Source organism: Neomonachus schauinslandi, chromosome 2 (assembly GCF_002201575.2).
Source record: "Neomonachus schauinslandi chromosome 2, ASM220157v2, whole genome shotgun sequence".
Taxonomy (NCBI): Eukaryota; Metazoa; Chordata; class Mammalia; order Carnivora; family Phocidae; genus Neomonachus; species Neomonachus schauinslandi.
In genome coordinates this window covers 160,376,613-160,397,979 of record NC_058404.1, presented here as the reverse complement: position 1 = coordinate 160,397,979, position 21,367 = coordinate 160,376,613, and the positions used below count along the sequence as shown (strand labels likewise).

Below are 21,367 nucleotides of genomic sequence, written 5' to 3'. Positions count from 1 at the left end.
TCTTTCTTTCTTTCTTTCTTTCTTTCTTTCTTTCTTTCTTTCTTTCTCTCTCTCTCTCTCTCTCTCTCTTTCTTTCTTTCTTTCTTTCTTTGACAGAGAAAGACACAGCAAGAGAAGGAAACACAAGCAGGGAGAGTGGGTGAGGGAGAAGCAGGCTCCCCGATGAGCAGGGAGCCTGATGCGGGGCTCGATCCCAGGACCCTGGGATCATGACCTGAGCCGAAGGCAGATGCTTAATGACTGAGCCACCCAGGCGCCCCTGTGTTGCTCTTTTTTAATGGTTCCCACATTGAGGCTTTTGCACTAGCAAAAATTCAACAAGAATGTATGAAATGCCTGGTATGTATCAGGCCCTGTATCTGGGGACATAGTGAACAAAACTAAGTTTCTACTTTTATGGAGTTCACATTCTAGATGGTCCCTCTCTCTAGAAGACTCTCCTTGAAGATTCTCATATGGCTCACTCATTCACATCATTCAGACATTTATTCAAATGTCACCTTCCTGGAAAGGTCCTATCCCAAATACGATAGCCAGCCCCCACCACATCATCTATCTCTATTCCCTGACCCGGATTTATTTTTTTTATTAACACTTGAAATTATATTAGTATATTGTCTGTCTTTTTATAGTCCATTTCAGCCTAGGAATGTAAGCTTCCAGAAGGCAAGGATTTTGCCTGCTTTCATCACTACTATATCCCCAACCCCAGGAACACTGCTTGAACCATCAGTATTGGTCTCATAAATAAATAATGAACAGTTCATTGGGGACATTTAATATATACAAACCTTTCCTTTGGGAACATTTAACTATGTTTTTGAAGAGCACTTAATAGTAGTGAATTCCCTAGAGCTATCTAAAGAGATAGCTCACAACCATTTCTCTTGAAAAAAAAATTTTTTTTCTTACTCATTCACTTAATTTAAATGGCTGTTCCCTCTACACTAAAAATTGGACTACACAAGTAGAATTCACATATAATTCTGAATTCTCTTACTATCACTAAAACCCAGACTGAAAGCACATGCATGAAAGAGTTGATAAGTCCTTTTTCTGGTGTCTTTCATGGCATATTTATCCACTATTCTCCCTAATAAAATGCTGCAACTTTTAAACTGCAGAGAAAGGCCTGGAGAGAGAACTTTGTTTTTCCTGAATACCCTTAGTGCTGAAGTCTGAGAGGCATGGGCTCCCTACAAGTGTTTCCACTTCTGGCCAAAGTCCAGTTGCCCGGAGTTTTTGCAGGTTATTACCTATATGCTCCAGAGAGCTCTCTGTAGATAAGTATGCAAACAAGAATAAACTATACAGTTGACCCTTGAATGATGCAGAGGTTTGGGGCACTGACCTCCCCATGCAGTCAAAAATCCACATATAACTTTGGACTCCCCAAAAACGTAACTACTAATAGCCTACTGTTGACTGGAAGACTTACTGATAACAGCCAATCAACATATTTAGCTTGTCGTATGTGTTATATCCTGTATTCTCACAATAAAGTAAGCTAGAGAAAAGAAAATGTTATAAAAAAAACCATAAGGAAGGGAAAATACATTTCCAGTACTATACTGTATTTATCAAAAATAATCTGCAGATAAGTGGACCCGTGCAGTTCAAACCCGTGTTGTTTGAAGGTCAACTGTAATTATAAAATAATGAAAATAATTTTTCTGCAGAACTTATGGATATCATTCTCATGAAGCCTGCCTGCCTAGTCAAATGTTTTTTCCTTCATTCTGCCAAGTTTCTCAGAAATTTAATTAAAAATGGCTTTGGTGGTGTGTATCCAAGGGAAACCAATTCCTGGTTTTAACTAAAGAAGAAATGAATACTTAAAGCAGGTTGCTATGATGGACTAGGAGAGCACAAGTAGGGTTTCAAGACACCGAACTGGCTTGCATGCCAAATCCAGCCGATGGCTTAAAGAATGTGTTGAGAAAGATGGTTGTTTAGAGCTGAGAATATCATGAAAGCATGTGATTCAGCATAATTTTTGACAGGTGTGTGTCAAGTGTTCCTTAGAAAATAATTGCTTGAACCCTCCAGGCATAGTGCTTTGAGCATCCTGTAATTGCAATTTCAATTAGAATACTTCTTATAATGAATTTTATTCATATATTTCAATCCATTATTACTGGATTCCTTATGCTGTCTTTTGTATTATTGTCCTAGGGTGCAGTTATGTTTTGGTGGAAAGAATGTAGCTTGTGTTCAAATTCAACTTGAACAAGTTCAAATTTTCAATTTAAAAGTTTAGCAAGATGTTTAATCTTTCTGTAGCTCAGTCTATTTCACTGTAAGATGAAGCTAGTGATCACTACATCTTGGACTGCTATGAGAAGTGAATGGGGTCATATGTGTGAGTGTTTGCCCTTCAGTTTGGTATGAGCAAGGCTGGGACCAAGGTGAGGAGAGTGAGGAGAAAAATTTAAGTCCCTTCCTCCCTGCAATTCAGCAATCAAGATAAATAATTCTTTAATGCAATATTTTTTAAAAGCCAAACTTGATGTAAAAAAAAAATTCTGTGTGAACAAAATATCAAAAATGCTCGCCCTAGGTATGAGAATGTTATAATCATCTGTTTGGTAGAGATATAAAGGAACTTTGACCAACAGTGTTGCATTGTCACACAGTTTTAAGACTGTTTTTTTGTTTTCAGCAACTGGTTTCAGAGCCAGGTTGCCATCTGCTTCTGCTTCCTCGCTGCCTGGTCAGCTGGAAGCTGTTCTTAACTTGCTGTTTGCTTGAACTGGCTCTCTCTTCCTTGCAGTTACATGGTCGCCTTTCTGACCATTCTCTCACCCTTCGAGTTCCTCCATTGTCCTGCAAGGGGCACTCTGGTTCTTTGAAAAACCTTTTGTTTTAGCTCAAGATTTGGTGCCAACTGTTTGTTTTTTAACCTTGGTTTTCCTGACATGGACTCCTGAGGCTTTTTCTGAGGCTCTTAAGGTGGTAAAATGTCAAAAGAATCACCTGCTTTAGGAGGCATCACAATTCTGGACTTCCAGCTCTATTACAAAGCTGTCATCATCAAGACAGTATGGTACTGGCACAAAAACAGACACATAGATCAATGGAACAGAATAGAGAGCCCAGAAATGGACCCTCAACTCTATGGTCAACTAATCTTCGACAAAGCAGGAAAGATGTCCAATGAAAAAAATCTCTTCAACAAATGACGTTGGGAAAATTGGACAGCCACATGCAGAAGAATGAGACTGGACCATTTTCTTACACCATACACAATAATAAATTCGAAATGGATGAAAGACCTAAATGTGAGACAGGAGTCCATCAAAATCCTAGAGGAGAACACAGGCAACAACCACTTTGACCTCAGCTGCAGCAACTTCTTGCTAGACACGTCTTCAAAGGCAAGGGAAACAAAAGCAAAAATGAACTATTGGGACTTCATCAAGACAAAAAGCATTTGCACAGCAAAGGAAACAGTCAATGAAACTAAAAGACAACCTACAGAGGAGAAGATATTTGCAAATGTCGTATCAGGTAAAGGGCTAGTATCCAAAATATAAAAAGGACTTATGAAACTCAACACCCAAAAAACAAATAATCCAGTCAAAAAACTGGCAGAAGACATTAACAGACATTTCTCCAAAGAAGACATACAAGACATACAAATGGCCAACAGACACATGAAAAAAGTGCTCAACATCACTCAGTATTAGGGAAATACAAATCAAAACCTCAATGAGATACTACCTCACACCAGTCAGAATGGCTAAAATTAACAAGTCAGGAAACGACAGATGTTGGCGAGGATGTGGAGAAAGGGAAACCCTCTTACACTGTTGGTGGGAATGCAAACTGGTGCAGCTACTCTGGAAAACAGTATGGAGGTTCCTCAAAAAGCTAAAAATAGAGCTACCCTATGACCCAGTAATTACACTACTAGGTATTTATCCAAAGGATACAAACATAGTGATTTGAAGGGGCACATGCACCCCAATGTTTATAGCAGCAATGTCCACAATAACCAAACTATGGAAAGAGCCCAGATGTCCATCAACAGATGAATGGATAAAGAAAAGGTGAGATATATATATATATAATGGAATGTTACCGAGCCATCTAAAAAATGAAATCTTACCATTTGCAACGACATGGATGGAACTAAAGGGTATTATGCTAAGTGAAATAAGTAGTCAGAGAAAGACAATTATCATATGATTTCACTTATATGTGGAATTTAAGAAACAAAACAGATGAACATAGAGGAAAGGAAGGAAAAATAAATAAGATGAAACCAGAGAGAGAGACAAACTATAAGAAACTCTTAACTATAGGAAACAAACTGAGGGTTGCTGGAGGGGAGGTGGGTGGGGGGATGTGTTGATTGGGTGATGGGCATTAAGAAGGGCACTTGATGTAATGAGCACTGGGTGTTATATGCAACTGATGAATCACTAAACTCTACCTCTCAAACTAATAATACACTCAATGTTAATTAATTGATTTTAAATAAAATTTTAAAAATGCTAACAACAACAACAAAAGAATCACCTGCTTTAATCTCAGGTGCATTGTGCACATAGAGCTGCATTCACCAGTCCAGCTAGGTGACAAGTCCATGCCTACAACCTGCACATTTCATGGAACAGAAAGACAACCAGTATTTAAATATGGAATAAATGAAGCAAGTTTAGAAGTCTAGGACATATGGGGTGCCCAGGTGGCACAGTTGGTTAAGCATCCGACTCTTGGTTTCAGCTCTGACCCATTATCTCAGGGTCCTGAGACTGAGCCCTGTATCAGGCTCCCCACTCAGCTTGGACTCTCCTGGATATTTTCTCTCCCTCTCCCTCTGCCCCTCCCACTCGTGCTTGCTCTTTCTCTCTTTCTCTCTCTCTCTCAAATAAATATATCTTTAAAAAAAATAAGTCTAGGACATGTATCCCACAGAGAGAATCTACTCAAACTCTCTCCTCCTAAGCAAGAAAGGGGTTATTCATTGATTTATTGTTATCACCATCACCAGATTCATATTTCTACCAATAATAACTACTCTTTACTGCTTACCTACTAAGTACCAGTTGCTCTGCATACATTATCTCATTCAATCCTTACAACATCCATTTGGAGTAGGAATTACTAGCCTGTTTATGGATGCAGAAACATAATCTTAGGCTATTACGCTAGCAATAACAGATTTATTCATTTATCCATGTAACAAATACTTACAAATTTTCTGCAGTAATGGAGGCTCTGTGTTAGTGTCTTTGGAGGCTGAAACAGACTCTGACTGTGTTGAAAAGAAAGGGATTCATTAAAGAATATTGAATAGCTCACAGAATCCTAGAGAGATATGGCTATGCCAACAGGGACAAGGCCTAAAGTCACATCACAGACCCAGTCTGGTGAGGAACTGTCACACTGACTTCAGTATCATGGGCACTAAAAGATGCCATCAGCAGCATGACCACTGCTACCCTGGAGGCTTTGTCCTGCGGCTCTGTCACCTCTAGCAAAGAGAATCTTTGCTGTTCTTGCTGCCTTGCATCAGCTTTCCATTCAAGGCCTCATTTGGGGCATCTTTTTGGAAGAATATAAGTCACATGTACACATCTTAACTATAAAGAAAGCTGGAAACATGATTGTCTGGGAACTTCTATAGTAGAAGGTGGGATGGGTCTTCAACAAAGACTCAATTCTCAAAATATGGAAAGGGACTTCAGATACTGGTACACCCAAAACAATAACGCACGACCACTACATTGAGTCCTTGACCTCCTTGCACTTACAAACTGACAGGAGCAAAGAGGCACACAAATGACCACAGTATGTAAGATATGCCACCAAAGTGATTTGGACAGAGTGTCACCTGTGGGGAGAGGTAGGAGATCAGTTCTGGCTGGAGATAACAGGACAGACTCAAAGAATGGGTCACACTGCTATTGGATCTTTTTTTTTTTTAATTTCAAGATTCTTTATTTTTAAAACAGGTCACAACTCTAAGCTTCCGGCCCACTCTGCCAGTGTTCAAGCGACAAACGCTTGCTCAGCAGTGGAGGGGCACGCCTTAGTAGCATGTATGAAAAGTGAATAAAAATCCATATAAAACAAATATTCAAATAGTTTCCATAGGAACACAGATAAGTGACCCCATCTCCTAGTTTTCCATACTGTTGCATCTGTGCCAACCCTACTTACAGACATTTCAAAACTAGCAAGAATTAAGTTAAACGGTCCCCCCAAGTCCCCCAATTCAAGCTAAACTCGAAGGTAACAGCTACAGGAGTGGCACCTACACGTTGATGCTGGCGGAGGCACAGGCGGCCGGGGGGCACTTCAGCCAGCTCTCCCAGGCACAGGACACAGGCAGGGTGCTGACATCCTGCTCCGCCACTTCGGCCAGGAAGTCGTGGTTCTGGATGTGCTGCATCAGTTGCCATGTCGGCCCCAACATCACATAGTAGATAGTCGGCCTCTGGAACCCATTGAAAGTAGAAGCAGCAGCAAGAGTGTAAGCACCCATGTTTTCAAAGACCATCCAATCGCCCACGTGCATCTCGGGCAAGTCGCAGCCCTGGACAATGTGATCCAGGCCATCACACGTTGGTCCCTATATGCTGGTTGAATGGTACTTCTCATCTGGTTTGTGTCTATTCTGCAGAAGGGGCTTCACGTGGGCATGATCATAGAGGATGCAATTAAATGATCCATACACTCCATCATTCAGGTAATACATAAAGGTTTGTTCACTCGACTCATCTTCATCATCAGAGCCTGTCTGTTCCTTTAATATGAGTTTTTTGGCAATGATGTTAACTGTGAGCATGAAGGCTGAGGCAACATAGTATCTGCCGGGCCCTGCTATGATTCGCACCTCTGAGTCAGCTGGGAAGTACTTGTCCAGGGCTGGGTTGATCACACTGGTGATCTCTTCAAATTTAAGCTTTACATCCTCAGATCCAGGAAAGCCACCACCAATGTCAAGCAGATACATGTTGAAACCAACCTCAGCTCCCATGTCAAAGACACAGCGGGCATCAGAGATGGCTTGCATGAAGGTCTCAGGATGGGTGCAGCCACTTCCCACGTGGAAGCTGACAGCAATGACATCAATATTTAGCTCTCTTGCCCGTTCCAAAAGAAGCCTGCTGATTTTGAGTGTGGCACCAAATTTAACAATGAGGTGACAGACTGCTTTGGAATCATCAGTGGCAATCTGCAAAACCAACTTTGCCTTTGGATGCGCCCTGGCAACTTTCATCAATTCAACTTCACTATCGAAAGTCATCATCTGGACTCCATTACTGGCAGCATACTTAATCTGAGACACTTGTTTACAAGGATTTGCACAGATAATCCTCTCTGGAGGCACCCCAAGACTTTGTACCAATTGTATCTCGGTCTTGCTGGCACAGTCAAATCCTGTCCCAATGGTAGCAAGGGTCTTCACTATGGTTCTGCTATCATCGCATTTGACTGCATAAAAGGGGGTGACCCGAGGAAGAGCTTTTAATCATTTCAGATGTTTCTTTAAAATGTCTCCCAGGTAGGCGACACAGAAGGCATCCTTATCATCAGAAGACGGAACTTCATTAATTTTTTGGTCCAGAATATCCTTGGCAGTAAAGCCTTCATCGAGGAAATGGCAGTCTAAATCTGCATTACTAAAGTTGTTCATGGTTTTTTGAAGTTCCTCCAAAACATAACAAAATGGAAAACTAAGAGATGGAATTTAAAGAAATTATTGCCAGTTTCTCACAAAGGCAATTCTTGGAATTCCAACTCCCGCTGAAGATGCGTGTGCCCTCGATGCAGCAGTGGAAATGTTCTGATGAACAGAATTTGCTAGTCCACCTTAGAGTGCACGTGTGCCACGGGCCAGCCACATGGAGATGCCGCCCCCGAGCGCGCAGGACCGCCCGCCGCCCCGCCACCCCCGTCAGCCGGCCGCCCGCTGCCTCGCTCCCTCTGGCGGAGGACCGCTGGCCCGAGGCGGCACCGGAGCTCTGGCAGAGGCAGAGGAGGCTGAGGGGACTGACCTGCTGTTGGGTCTTAAAGAGTAGTAGAATTGGGATAGGTAACTGGGGAGTGGGTCAGATAAGAAAGGCAATTCAAAGAATGAGGCAGCCAGGCAAAAAAGCCTGAGGCACTTGACAAGGATGAGTATTCAGATTGTGCTGAGAGGGAGAGAAGAGAGGTAGAGAAGAGCAGGTCTCTTGCAGAGAGTTAGCTGTGAGAGGATAAATGTGGCTGTGGGAAAGGAAAATAAGGAATAGATAAACTCAGGAGTAATCATGAAGAGGCAACAATTGAGCTTATTTCTCCTTTTGGCACCTGTCCTGGTTGGGACTCCTTATTTGTGTCTATGATGACTTAAGTAACATCCGTCTCCTCCGTCAGCCAGCAGCCACCAGGAGGCAGGGACCATATCTGCTCTGCCCCCTCCTCATATACCCAGAGCCTTGCACAGTGCCGGTGGCATAGAAGGAGCTCAGTAGATATTTACTTAGGAGAAGACAGGTTGATAAACAAGCAGACTGATATATAATTTGATAGAGAAAAGGAAATGAAAATAACAGATAATTCTGAGGTTTGGGTCATACAGAAGTCTTCTTGACATATTGAATTTGAGGTTAAAAAGGGACATCTCAGGGGAAATTTTCCAATGAGTTTTTGGAGATGAGGGAAAAATGATTTCTAGCTCAACAGAATTAGACAAGTAAGTCTGTTCTATATAAATGTGCAATGGCTAACGTATCTCAAGCATGCATTTGCCGTGATGACATATTGCATATGCAGTATAAAAAATTGGCTTGGAGAAGAAATGATATTTAAATATTATCTTTTATTTCATATTACCCATGCCACTGTTCATACATTCCCCTGACAGATACAAATATTCTGACAGTACTCTGGTCTGAGTGGAGAATTGTATCTCCTTGGACAAGCTTTGTTCAACTGCCTGTCCTCCTACACCGGCAGTATGAAACAGAATAAGAGTGAACTCCCAATTGAGGTTGGGAGAGGAAAAAGAATGTATGTTAAAGATGCAGCCCCAAGTCCCCTGGGTGCAGTATAAGAAGGTCCCCCCTACCAGGGTATACATGAGTGTGTTCCTTGGTCTTAAGCCATAATTCATATCAAGAGCTGATTAATTTTTCACAGTGAGGCTCTTAGTGTGTGTGTTTGTTTTTCAGTCTTGCTCTTCTGGGGTCGAGTGACCCAAGCAGGGTTTGGTGGCTAATAGGGGCACAGGATTTAAGGAATAGCACAAGAGCTGGAGGGTTTCCACCAAGCTCCCCTGGTAACACAGTGAGGTGATAGGGAACATTTTATAAATTAATCTGCTTCAGCCAGAAAAGGAGGCAGAACTGTTGCTTCCTTACAATTAACTATTTCTCTCCCAATAATAAGAAAAATAAATGATGTATGTCTACTATGTCTCCCCCAAATTCAGGTATACACTACTGCATCTGGGTCATAGGGATCTCAGAAGAAACTAGTTGTCCTGGCTAGTAAACAGGGGACATGTCTGAAGAAGGGAAAACCAGGCAGTGGACATTTGAGGCTTTGAGTTTCCCAGCAGCCTTTATTTTGGCAACAGAATGCAGCCTTCCCTTGGACAATTGCACCTTCTTGGTCTCATTCCAGGCTACCAGGATGGATGGGCATGTGGCAGAGATCCAAGAGCACTGCACCCCTGGCTGGTTGGGTTGGTTTAGGGATTGGCATATTTCTCATCAAGTCAGTCAGAGAAAACCCGGGAGTCTATAGCTACTCTCATTCTGAGGTAGTTTATGTCTGAGTCCAGCCTCATGACATAGTTATATCAAAAGGGTATAAAAAATTTCTTTTGAAAATGAATTTATGCCAAAGCTCTCTGTTTACACTTTAAGACAACACTAAACACAAGTGTTATGGGCTGAATATTTGTGTCCCCCAGAATTCAGATGTTGAAATTCTAATCTCTGATGTGATGGCATTGCGAGGGTTGGTCTTTGGGAGGTGATCAGGTCAGAGGTTGGAGTCCTATGAATGAGATTAGTGCCCTTATAAGAAGAGACAGGAGAGTTTGCTCCCTCTCTCTGCTCTCTGCCATGTAAGGATACAAAAAAGAGACAGCGCTCTGCAAACCAGAAAGAAGGTCCTCACCAGACACTGGATCTGTTGGTGTCTTGATCATGGATTTGCCAACCTGAAGAGCGGTGAGAAATAAATGTCTGTTGTAAAAGCCACCCAGCCTATGGTATTCTGTTTTAGCAACCCAAACCGACTAAGACAACAAGCTACTTTGTATGAGAATTACTTGCGTATTTATGTGTTCCCTCTCACTGGGCTATGGATGCAGGGGACAAACACCACATCTCTCTTTTTTAAATCTTATATTCCCAGAGCACTAGCCCAGCGCTGCACACACGAAATTTTTAGATACATTTGATAAAAATGTGTCAGCCTCAGCTTTGCCCAAGCATGGGTGATGGATCCCCTAAAATGGATCGACATCATGGTAAACTGCTATTCAGAGAGATTCTACAACCTACCCAAGATTTCATTTCGTGGGTATATCCTAAAATAGGTAACTTTATGGAAACATTCCCTCATTTTCTGAAGTCTTCTATGAGACATCTTCAGAACTAAAAAGCAAAATGCTTTGCTTCCTGAGGAAAGAGTATTTTTTCCCTAGTGGATAATAATATCTGTGTAAATGACCCTATTTCTTTCTTTGCTTTGGCCATCAGAAAACTCTGAGGTGAATTTACTGCTCAATTATTGTAACTGTGTAAGATCTTTTAGGTTTCCCTCATCTTTATTTTGTACTTATTCTAATTTACATTTCTCTGGCCCTGTTATTCAATTTTAACGAATTTAATCCAGTCTTTCTGCTCTATGAAACCATTTCCTTTAAAAGTCTACTGAAGTCACCAGAAAAATAGGTAGAGCCAGCTACCGGCAAAAAGGAGCCCAATCTGGACATCTGAATATGACTCAGAGACACCAAACAAGAGACATAGAAAGAGGTTGGGGGCAAGACTTTAGAACTTGCAGGGACACCGGATCATCAAGATTTCTAGGAGAAATTATGGAAACATCTGCAAGGTCAGGGCAGGAAGTCCAGGGCTACTTCTCAGAGAGGGAAGTGCCTTTCTTGGGACCACTGTGGCAACACTGAAATGCTGCATAACCCAGGACCTGGGAGGCCTGCTGAAGACCAGGGCGTAGATGCTGGGAAGGACCAACAGTCCATCAATCCGACTCCAAGTCCTTCATCCACACAGAGGGGAAGACAAGCCTTAGGACTTTGGGACCCAGTGAATTGCGTTAGCCTGGCCAAGACATAGCTCACCATTAATTGCATTACAATGAAGAATCTGTGTTCAGGAAATCTCTTGAGTGGTTCTACTTCTGTTCCCACCCAGGCTTTGCCAATTGTGCTCTGCAAAGGGCGAACCAAAGGATAAAGCAAACAAAGGTCAATTGATGAATTATAATCAGTTGTGAAACTTTGCAGTTTTGGTGCTTGAAAAATACAAAGTCTATAAAATGTCAGCTGAATAACAGATAATTGGCCAGAAAAGTACATCAAAGAGGGGCTTGGACTGCTTTGGGTGTGTAAGGAGAGCCTCCCTTCAGCACTATGGGGGTGTGGTGAGGTAGGACTGGGGTGGGAGCTGGACAACTGGGGACTCACTCCAAGTCCTGCCAGCTCGGCAAAGAGTCTCCTGCTTCTCTGGGCTGGCTCACCTAGCCCACATCCCACCCTTCTCTGCTTGTTGTACAACCTTTCACACTGTTCCCCAGAAGAGCTCGCTTTCAGCCTTACCACTTAGAATCACACTACCTTTGTGACCCTTACCCTTTACATCAATCCAGCTTTGTTCAGCCTGACAGATGATCCAGCCTCCTGGTGTTCCTTAAATAATGAGAGAACATTTGCTGTCTGGAAATATCAGCCTGCATCCAAATTTAAAAAAGAAAAATAGGAGAGGAAAGCATTCAAACAAAACTCTTGGAACTGGGCTCCTGTGGTAATACACCGAATAAAGGAAAACAGGAAAGCAATTGCAATATTAAAAATAGATGACTTCCTGCATGTAAATTCTTCACTGACCTTGTTGATTAGAGTGTGGTCAATGTTTGCTGGCCTGCCACCTCCTGATTTCATGAGGGTTCATACCAAGGGAGAGTTCTTCAGGATTCAGAAATCCCCCTCTCCCCATTTTAAAAGCATTTGCTTATAAATTTGCTTATTGGCATCAAACCTTTTCTCCTTGGTCCTCAATGCCTATCAGAGATCAGTTCCTTATCCTTTGTTTCACTGTTGTGTCTAAGGAGAATTTACTGAATAATGAGAATAACTCAGAGGACCCTGGAGCAGACATGGTACCTGTGCATAACACCACGCACCGTGATATCTGCATCTACTGCCCACATGCTGTGAAAGTAGTAATGGAGAAAATAATGCATCAACCTGCTGAGAAAGCGTTCCTCCACTCAGTGAATATTTAATGGGCACATCCTACATGCCAGGTACTGCTCTATACACTTGAGACATACCTTTGCCCTCAGTAAGCTTGTATTGTAGTTAAACAACAATAAAAGATAAGCATAGTAAGTCAGTAAATGACATAGTATATTATAAGATAGATGTATAACAAAAAAAGGACAAGAAAAGTAGGGTAAGGAGGATTGGGCAGGTGGGTGGTATTAAATAAGGTCGGTGGGCTTTGGGAAGAAGGTAATACATAAGCAAAGGCAAGTAGCTAGGCAGATCTCTCATGAAGGTGTCCAGGCTGACACAGCAGCCCAAGCAAAAGTACTGAGGCAGAACCATTTATTGGTCACCCTGAGACTTGAATTCCTTCTCTTCCACTGCCAGGGAGGCCTCAGACAAGACAGTTGTTCTCCATGGGCCGCAGAGAGTGTGACTTTGAAGCAGCAGGAAAAACAAATAAGATGGTTTCAACAGGGACAGCTCTTTGGATTGGGCTGTGCCTGGGTGAAAAGGAGGGGTAAAAAGTTTAAAAAAAAAAAAAAAGGAGCATGTTCCAAGATTCCACTCCCTGAGCAGAGAGTAAGAACTGGAATCTAAAGGGCACACCCAAAACAAATCAGCAGGAGACAAGGAGCCCCGGTCATAGGGTTTTTGATTCCTCATGCAGTTACAAATACTGCTTGGTGTCTTGTGAAGCACTCGAGGAATTTGGCCTTGGATCACAGAATTTTAGGACTGAATTGTTTCTTCCTAGCTGTGCTTATTCCCTAATCCCCTTCTCTGCATCACCTTGGTCCCTGCAGTTCTCTTAACCATTTTCTGTTCAGGGCCACTCTTGAAACTAGATTTAGCCATGGGATGATCAGTAGCTCTTGGCACTGCTCCCTCCTCTCTCCACCAAAACAGATTAATTTACTGTAATCTGAGGTCCTGGGGGAAATTCATACCCATGGTTAAAGAGGTATGGGAGTGGCCAGAGCCTGGGAACTCAGGTATTTATCAAAAAGCATTTGATTTTCTCCCGTAGTCATTATGGTTTAATGATGAGAGAGAGAGAGATGGAACTAGAATTATGTGTATTTAAAACCCTCCCAGGGGTGCCTGGGTGGCTCAGTCATTGAGCGTCTGCTTTTGGCTCGGGTCACGGTCCCAGGGTCCTGGGATCGAGCCACACATCGGGCTCCCTGCTCAGCAGGAAGCCTGCTTCTCCCTCTCCCACTCCCCCTGCTTGTGTTCCCTCTCTCACTGTGTCTCTCTCTGTCAAATAAATAAATAAAATCTTTAAAAAAAATAAAAAATAAATAAAACCCTCCCAGCTACGCATCTTTCTTGGAAGAAAGTCAACACTCCTTAAATGTCTTCATGATTCTGGTCTACCTTTTCAAGTCCCCCTCCTCACTAACTGAACACCTTGGCACTTGCCTGAGGGGGTTCTTCTTTCTATAGTCTCCAGGTACATGTACCTGCTATCCTAGAAGACTCTTTGAGCCCCCTCCTCACCTGGCTAGTCTTCTCATGCCTCAAGCTCCAGCCTAGTCAGTCCTGCCTTGGGGAAAGATTTCCTAACCCCTTAAACTAGACTGGGCCCTTGTCCTTCCAGAACTTAGCATGGTACCTGGCCCATAGTAAGTGCTCAATAAAGATTGCTGCTTTATGAATTCATTTGATGGGTGAATGAAAGAGCAAATGAACAGAAAGGGAAGCTAAGATCAATGTGAATTTTCATACCTGAGGACCAGGAGGACAAAGAGAATGAATGAAGAGTCAAAGAAAATAAATTCTTTAAGGTCTGAAAGCCTTTTGCATAAGGTAATATTCAGGCCAGGTCAACCAGGTCAGTCACCAGAGAAAGCAACGGGGATTTGTCCTAGGACATTCATTTTCTGGATTTCTGTTGAAAGTAACATTGTTAGCCCTGTTAGCTGACAATGAAAATGAGCTGGATCCCCCGCCAGGGCTGAAGGGCACAACCAGGAAAGTTAAACATGTCCAACTTGGAGGGGTAAAGAAACTAAATTCAAGAACATAATTTCAACTTTTGGCTCTGTCTTGATCCACTGTGGTGATCTTGGGCAAGTCACTTAACCTTTTGAATTATACTTTTATTGTCCAAAAAAGTAAATTTGGGGCCATTTGGGAAAAAAGGATATTCGCCAAGCTTATGTATGACCAAAGGTCCCACACAATAGTGGTATTATTAATGATCACCAAAGCTATCCCCAGCTGTTCCCTGCAAGGTTTTATTAGTCCCACTGCTGTTTCCTGATTCGTTTCCATTCAGGAAACTTTGAAATAATGGTTAGCAGAGGGGCACATTGCAAAAGAAAAAATTTTCACTCTTTTAACTTTTCCATCCACTTTAATCCCACTGCCCATCCTTCCTCTCTCTCCATCTTCAGCTGGAGTCCTGCCATTCCTGTGATCAATCATGCACTGGGGAGAATCTTACTCGTGGTGGGGGTGAGAGGGTGGGGGCAGGCGGAGCTCTGGGCCAGCATGACTGTTGAGTGTGATGTCCTTTTGTGGTGCCCTCAAAAACAGAAGTGAGGAAACAGGCCATCATTTATCATGTGGCTTTGTAATGGATGCTGATAATGCAAAACAGCCAGGCAGCTCTTGTCGCTCCAATGAAGTACTGAGTCAGCTGTTGGGGGCCAAGTCGGAAAGGGAGGTTCCCTGTGTGACTTGCCCTTCTGCCAGGGATCTCCCTGCAGTGACAATTGCCCACTTGCTGATGGAGCCTGACATTTGCCCTCGGAAGGCACACAGCCTCCTACCTTATACACATTGACAGTTTGGGGCCTCTAGGGGGAGCTGAAGACTCCTCTCCTTTCCAGCCACTTGTACCCGTACTCCCCAAGCCAGGCACACTACTTGAATACAGGTGCTTAGAGGGTGGAGCTTTTGGCATGATGGCGGGTGCTGGCCCTTGAACCAATCACTGTGACAGAGGAAATGTAGCATTCTGGTTGGCCAAGCCTAGGTCACCTGCCCGCTATTGGTTGGAAGAGAGGCAACCTAAGCCATATGCATGCCACAGTGAAGCATGATTCCAGAGTGAAGGAAGAGGAAAAGTGTGATGGGCACAATAGCGACCACTTGAATTATGTCTCTCATTTCTCTGCATTCCCATGCTTTTGCCCAAGGGAAGATTCCATCAACATGGGTTTACTGGCAAGAAAACCCGTGAATCCACAAATTAACACATGATAAAAGCCAGGCACAGGCAGAGCTCCATGAAAACACTTAAAAACAAAACACCTTTTCTCCACCAGGTACCCACCTAAGAAGATGTCAAGCCAAGAGAATGCCATTACTAAAAGTAACTGATCCAACTTCTCAAACCCACTTACCCACACTCTCTGCTTCTGACCTTTGCTGCTCTTCAAGGTCACAATGGCTTCTCTGTTGCTACATCAAGGGCTCATTTCTCATGCCTCATTTAACTTGCCCTATCAGAAGCATTGGACCCAGGTGATAAGTTTCTTCTTGAAAACTTGTCTTCCCCAGGCTTTTAGGACATCACACTGGCTTTGTGTTCTTCCTACCTCACTGGCCATTCGTTCTTGGATTCTTTTGCTGATTCTCCTCATCCCTTCAGTCTCTGAATGTTCGGTGTCCAGGGATCAGTAATTAGACCTCTACTTTTCTATCTATGTTCACTCTTTAGGTGATCTCATCCAGTTTGTCTTTACTACCATCTGTGTGCTACAACTCCAATATGAACCCCAGATCTTATATCTATATTCCTGGTTGATATTTCTACTTGAATATCTAGTAGACATCTCCAACCTATCCCATGTTAAATTGAGGCCATAATAGCTCTCCTTTACACTACTATCAAAAGAAATAGTTCCTCCAATAATCCAGTCATTCAAGCAAAAATCCATCATGCTGTTCTTGACTACCCCCCTCTCCACCTTATACTCTATAGGCTCTATCTTAAAAATATATTCAAGATTGAATACACTCTCCTCTGCTACCCCTTACTCCTAACAGGTTCCCTGCTTTTGCCTTTGTCTCCTACCCCATATTCATCCTCATGGCTGAATCTCAACATGATAGCTACACTAATTCCATTAAAATATTAGTCAGATCATGTCAACCTTCTGCTTAAAAATCACAGTGTCCTCAGAGTAAAAGCTAAGTTCTTAGTACCTGTAGGTGGACCTATGTTAATCTGCCTCTAACTTATCTTGCTCACTATATCTGTTGTTAATCTCACCCTTATTCCCTACTGTAGCCACTCCACCCCCTTCTTCAGATATTCCAAGCATGCTTCTACCTCATGCTTCTACCTTTGCACTTGCTCTTCCCACTTCCTGGAAAGCTCTTCTACCACATGGCTTACTCCTTAACTTCTTTAAGTCTTTACTCAAAAGTCACCTTCTTAGAGAGGTCTTTTCTGGAAAGCCTGTCCAAAATTCAACGCCCTCACTCTTCTTGTCCACCTTCCCTTGTTTTTTTTTTCTTTTCTTTTATCACTATCTAACATTCATATATTATTTTTACTTATTTTATCTTGTGCATTATGTCTTCTCCCACTAAATCATTAGCTCCCTGAGGACAGAGCTATTTTTGTTTGTTTTTATCATTAATATCTTCTTAGGACCTACAATAGTTCTTTTATATGAAAAGGAAAGTGTACAAAATAACATAATTGTACAACTAAGATTTGAGACCCTTGAAACCCATGCTCTATATTTGGGCTTGACTTTTAATTAAATTCAGTCATGGGGCAGGATTGGTTTCCAAGTCTCCAGGACCATTCTTGGTCTAGAGGAAGCCAGGAATATTTTCTATTCATGTCATTTACTGGCTCAAAAGTTTTCAATAGCTTCCCTATTGCCTTAGGGGTCAAATTCATCCCTCCATCATCTGTGCTTTTCCAAGGTTATCTCCTGTGTCAGCTCTATATTTGTCTTCTCCAGCTAAATTGGTCTATCCACTAATCCCCCAAATTATCTTACTCCATATTATTTCTTCTCCCTTTTTTCTCTTCTGAAATACCCTCCTTTATCTCCTCCATCCATCCATGCAAGCCCACCCCATCTTTCATGATCTATTTCCTTCTCTACCTGCTGACATCCAACTCATTTATTTAACTCACATGGTGCCTTCTTTATAAAGTCTTCCTTGAATACTCCAGATAGAATGAAATGCTCCTTATCTAGTAATTTTACAGTATTTTTTTCTATGCTTACTCCAGCTTGTTTCACAGTACCATAGTGAAGCAGTAAAGTAAGGGTTCACAGCAGTCTACAGTCTAACATAACTGCATTGATTCAAATCCAGGTCCTGCCACTAACTGGTTGTATGACCTTGGGCAAGTAATATAACCTCTCTGTGCCTCAGTTTATTTCTTTGTAAAATGAGGACAATAATTACCTTTCTTAAGGAGTTTGATGAGGATTAAATGCACTAATATGTAAAATACCTGGAATAGTGTCTCTACTCTGAATGTTTGCTATTATTGTGGTGGTTAGCAATCTATTTTCAGTCCACTTGATTTTTGGAGGTGTGAAACATAACAGCTGGATTTATTTCTAGTTGCTTAAAATATATACCTTAATTTTATTAAGTAATAAGTATATCTTTTTTTTCTGTTTTTCCCAATTTGAAGGTACAGGTCAATTAAATCCATTATAGGGAATTCTTGGTACTATAAACAATTCCATTAATTTTTTTTTCTGCATACACAATATACAACCACAATGCAAGTGTGAAGTTAACTTGAATTGACTTCAACCCCTGTTTATTGAATTAACCCACTGTGAGGAACAGAAACATGAAGACAGGTCCTTCCTTAAACCACTGTCTATTCAGAAAGATCAACATATGCACAAATAATTTCCCAATATCTGTTATATGCTACATACTATATAGTTCTTTTATTTCTATTTTAAGATTTCAGCTTTCTTCAATATGTCAATCATAGCTTTTTTATAATTTTGAATCCAGGATGCATTAGTTCATTTGAACCGGTTTCTTGTTTTAATGTGGGGACACAAGACATTAGTTGTAGTCTATTACTGCCTACTTAATGAAATTGTTTTTGAAACCCTGCCTGTTAACCTTTAATCCTGAGGCCCGTGCATAGTTTCCATATCCAAATAAATGATTAACTCACTTACCATCATTCTTGGCTCAGCCTGAACCTTCCAGCCTAGTTCAGAGACTGAGGAGGTTCCAGAATCATCTCCCCAGGCTTCTCCTGAGACACATCTCTGGCTGCTTCATTTCTCTTCCCTTTCCTGGTCATTCCCCCCACTCCCTTTCTTCCACCCCTCTTCACTCTCCCAGGAGGTACAATGCATCTGGTCCTCATTGTGGTGATCATTCAACTTCGCAGTTATTTTTGTAGATGTTTAATTTGGTATACAGGTGAAAGGATGAAAAGTAAAGGGTGCATCTTTCTAAATATTTATTCAAAAAACAAATTCAGCAATATTCAATCTAGCCTCTCATCTTCCTCAGGGGCATTGCATCAACATCCTCTGTTCAACAGCAGCCTGAGACACTTGGCCCCTGAAGGTGAATCCTGGAACTACTGCTTAATACCCATGAAATTAATTGTTTTTTCACACCTAATAGTATCCTCACTCTCCACTCTGGGTAAACAGACTCTGAAGTGGTTTATATGCCAGGTTGTTTTCCTTCTGAAAGATGATCCTTAAAGTAACTTCAGAAAACAGAAGGGCAACTCCAGAGATAAAAAAGGAGGCCATGATTATGTTAAAAAGCTTTTCAGTAGGTTACGATGCTATTCACAAAAGTTATAAAATAATTTTCCACCAGTTACTAATTTTAAAATAGTTTAGAGCAATAAGACTTATAAGGAAAGATACCTATGAGGATAGTAGCTTCAGTCATTTTTCTGAAGGTAGTTAAGATAAAACAAAGTACTTTATAGTCTGCTACAGGTCACTTTAGGTTATAAAATACTAAGTATTTAACTGTTGAAAGGGACAAAGAGATATCAAATAATGGCATGGATTAAAGAAGTTGTGGTAATGGCTCGTTTTCCTAAAAATCAATAAGACTGGCCAAAAGAGAATGGTCCTTCCATATTGCTTTGGAAATCCTCCAGTACATAAGTTCCACCTTGAAGATATCTCTGAGGTCCAAGGTCAGGGACTGTGTCAGGCTCCCCAAGTGTACTCAATGCCCTTGGTCCCAGGCTAATAATGACAAGGGGAAGGAGCCATACAATTTAAGAATCTAGCTTGAAGTAGTTGAAAAGAAAATATAAGAACCACTAAAATTCATCTCCAGAAGTTTAGAAGACTAGTTTTCTCAATGAGGCCATAACAAACTATGACCACAGTGTTTTGGTGGACAAAGCCCTATCTTTTATCAAGTATTTGAACATCCCAATAAAATGGTTATACCATTTACAAAAGATCAGAGGAATCCACATAATTCCCCAGATCAAGAACTACTGAGAGGATGTGAAGTTCAATCAATGACCACAGGGATAAATAAAAGAGGAATTCAAGATCACAAATCTCAAAGAGATGAATGAGATAGATGAGACCTTAGTGGGCAGAAAGAGAAACAGAGGCAGCAGAGATCTCTGTCCATGGTTCTCAGAAAAATGAAGTTGTGTTAGACAAGACTGAACTACCAGAGGATTTGACTGCAATTTCTAAGGCCCACATAAAAGGGGGAGGGAACCCATCTGTTTTGTTGAATGGTTTTCTGGAACTTCATCAAAGTGAAAAAGAACCCTACTTAATTAGTCAGAGTCTATCAGATGCACACCTGAAAGGAAGCTAAAGCCAACACTCATTAAAATGAGGGTCAGGTTCTTGGACCTCAGTGAAAGGCACTGGAACCTTTGCCAGAAGGTGGTATATTGGTGCTTTTTTGTGGGGGGAAAAAAGACATCTCTGGATGACAGCCTGACATTAAAGCATAAAAGTACCAATCAGTTAAAATAAAGAAAACCAACTGTGTCAAATGTTTTTATATTACCTTATTTAATCTTCTCAACAATATGTGAGGTTCCCAAGGAAACCGAGGCTCAGGGAAGCAAAGCAGTTTTACCAATTTTACCTAGTTGGTAAGTTTCTACCCAGAATTTAGATCTAAAATAAAAAATAAAAATAAAAGTTTCTAGAGTCCCTGCTATTTTCATAACATGCTGCCTCCATATGGGGCAATAATCTCTGTGTGGATGACAGAGGAAAAGACCAAGATAGTGCAGTGAAGAGAAAAACATGAAGCCTTTCTGTTACTGAAGAGTAATATAATTCCTGGAGGACGAACGGGTAAGCCATTTTGCATGTAGACGCTAATGAGATCACTTTAATATGTCAGCTTTTGCTGGCTACAGAGCCCCATCAGCTGAACATCTACTTCTTCTCCATTAAGATTCTCTCCCTTTTTTTTTTTTTTTTTATTTTTTTTTTTTTTTAAGATTTTATTTATTTATTTATTTGAGAGAGAGAGAATGAGAGACAGAGAGCACGAGAGGGAGGAGGGTCAGAGGGAGAAGCAGACTCCCTGCTGAGCAGGGACCCCGATGCGGGACTCGATCCCGGGACTCCAGGATCATGACCTGAGCCGAAGGCAGTCGCTTAACCAACTGAGCCACCCAGGCGCCCAAGATTCTCTCCCTTTTAGAATCTCCAAGAATCCCCAGGGTGTCATGGGCATAGCAGACTAATGCTATCCTTTAGTAACCCTACTGCTGTTCCTCAGGTCCCAGCTGCCTATTCGCACACCTCAGGGCTCCACCAGCAGTACTGCCATCTCTCAGCTGTCTCCCCTACACTGAAGATTACTGAGCTACTTCTCTACTCCTTCCTACTCTGGCTACTTTCTCTGAGCTCTGGACTTACACGTTCAAATACCTTTCAGACATCCCAACAGGATGTCCTAAACACATTGCAAACA

General features: G+C 41.7%; 1 protein-coding gene across 1 annotated transcript; it reads right to left on the bottom strand.

Annotated features, from left to right (window-relative positions):
• Window positions 1–5,935: 5,935 nt before the first annotated feature.
• Window positions 5,936–7,651, bottom strand: LOC110590886 (ornithine decarboxylase-like). Its single transcript, XM_044912720.1, is given in 1 exon segment — window positions 5,936–7,651. A coding segment is annotated over 1 exon segment (1,386 nt). The 3' UTR covers window positions 5,936–6,265.
• Window positions 7,652–21,367: the final 13,716 nt, after the last annotated feature.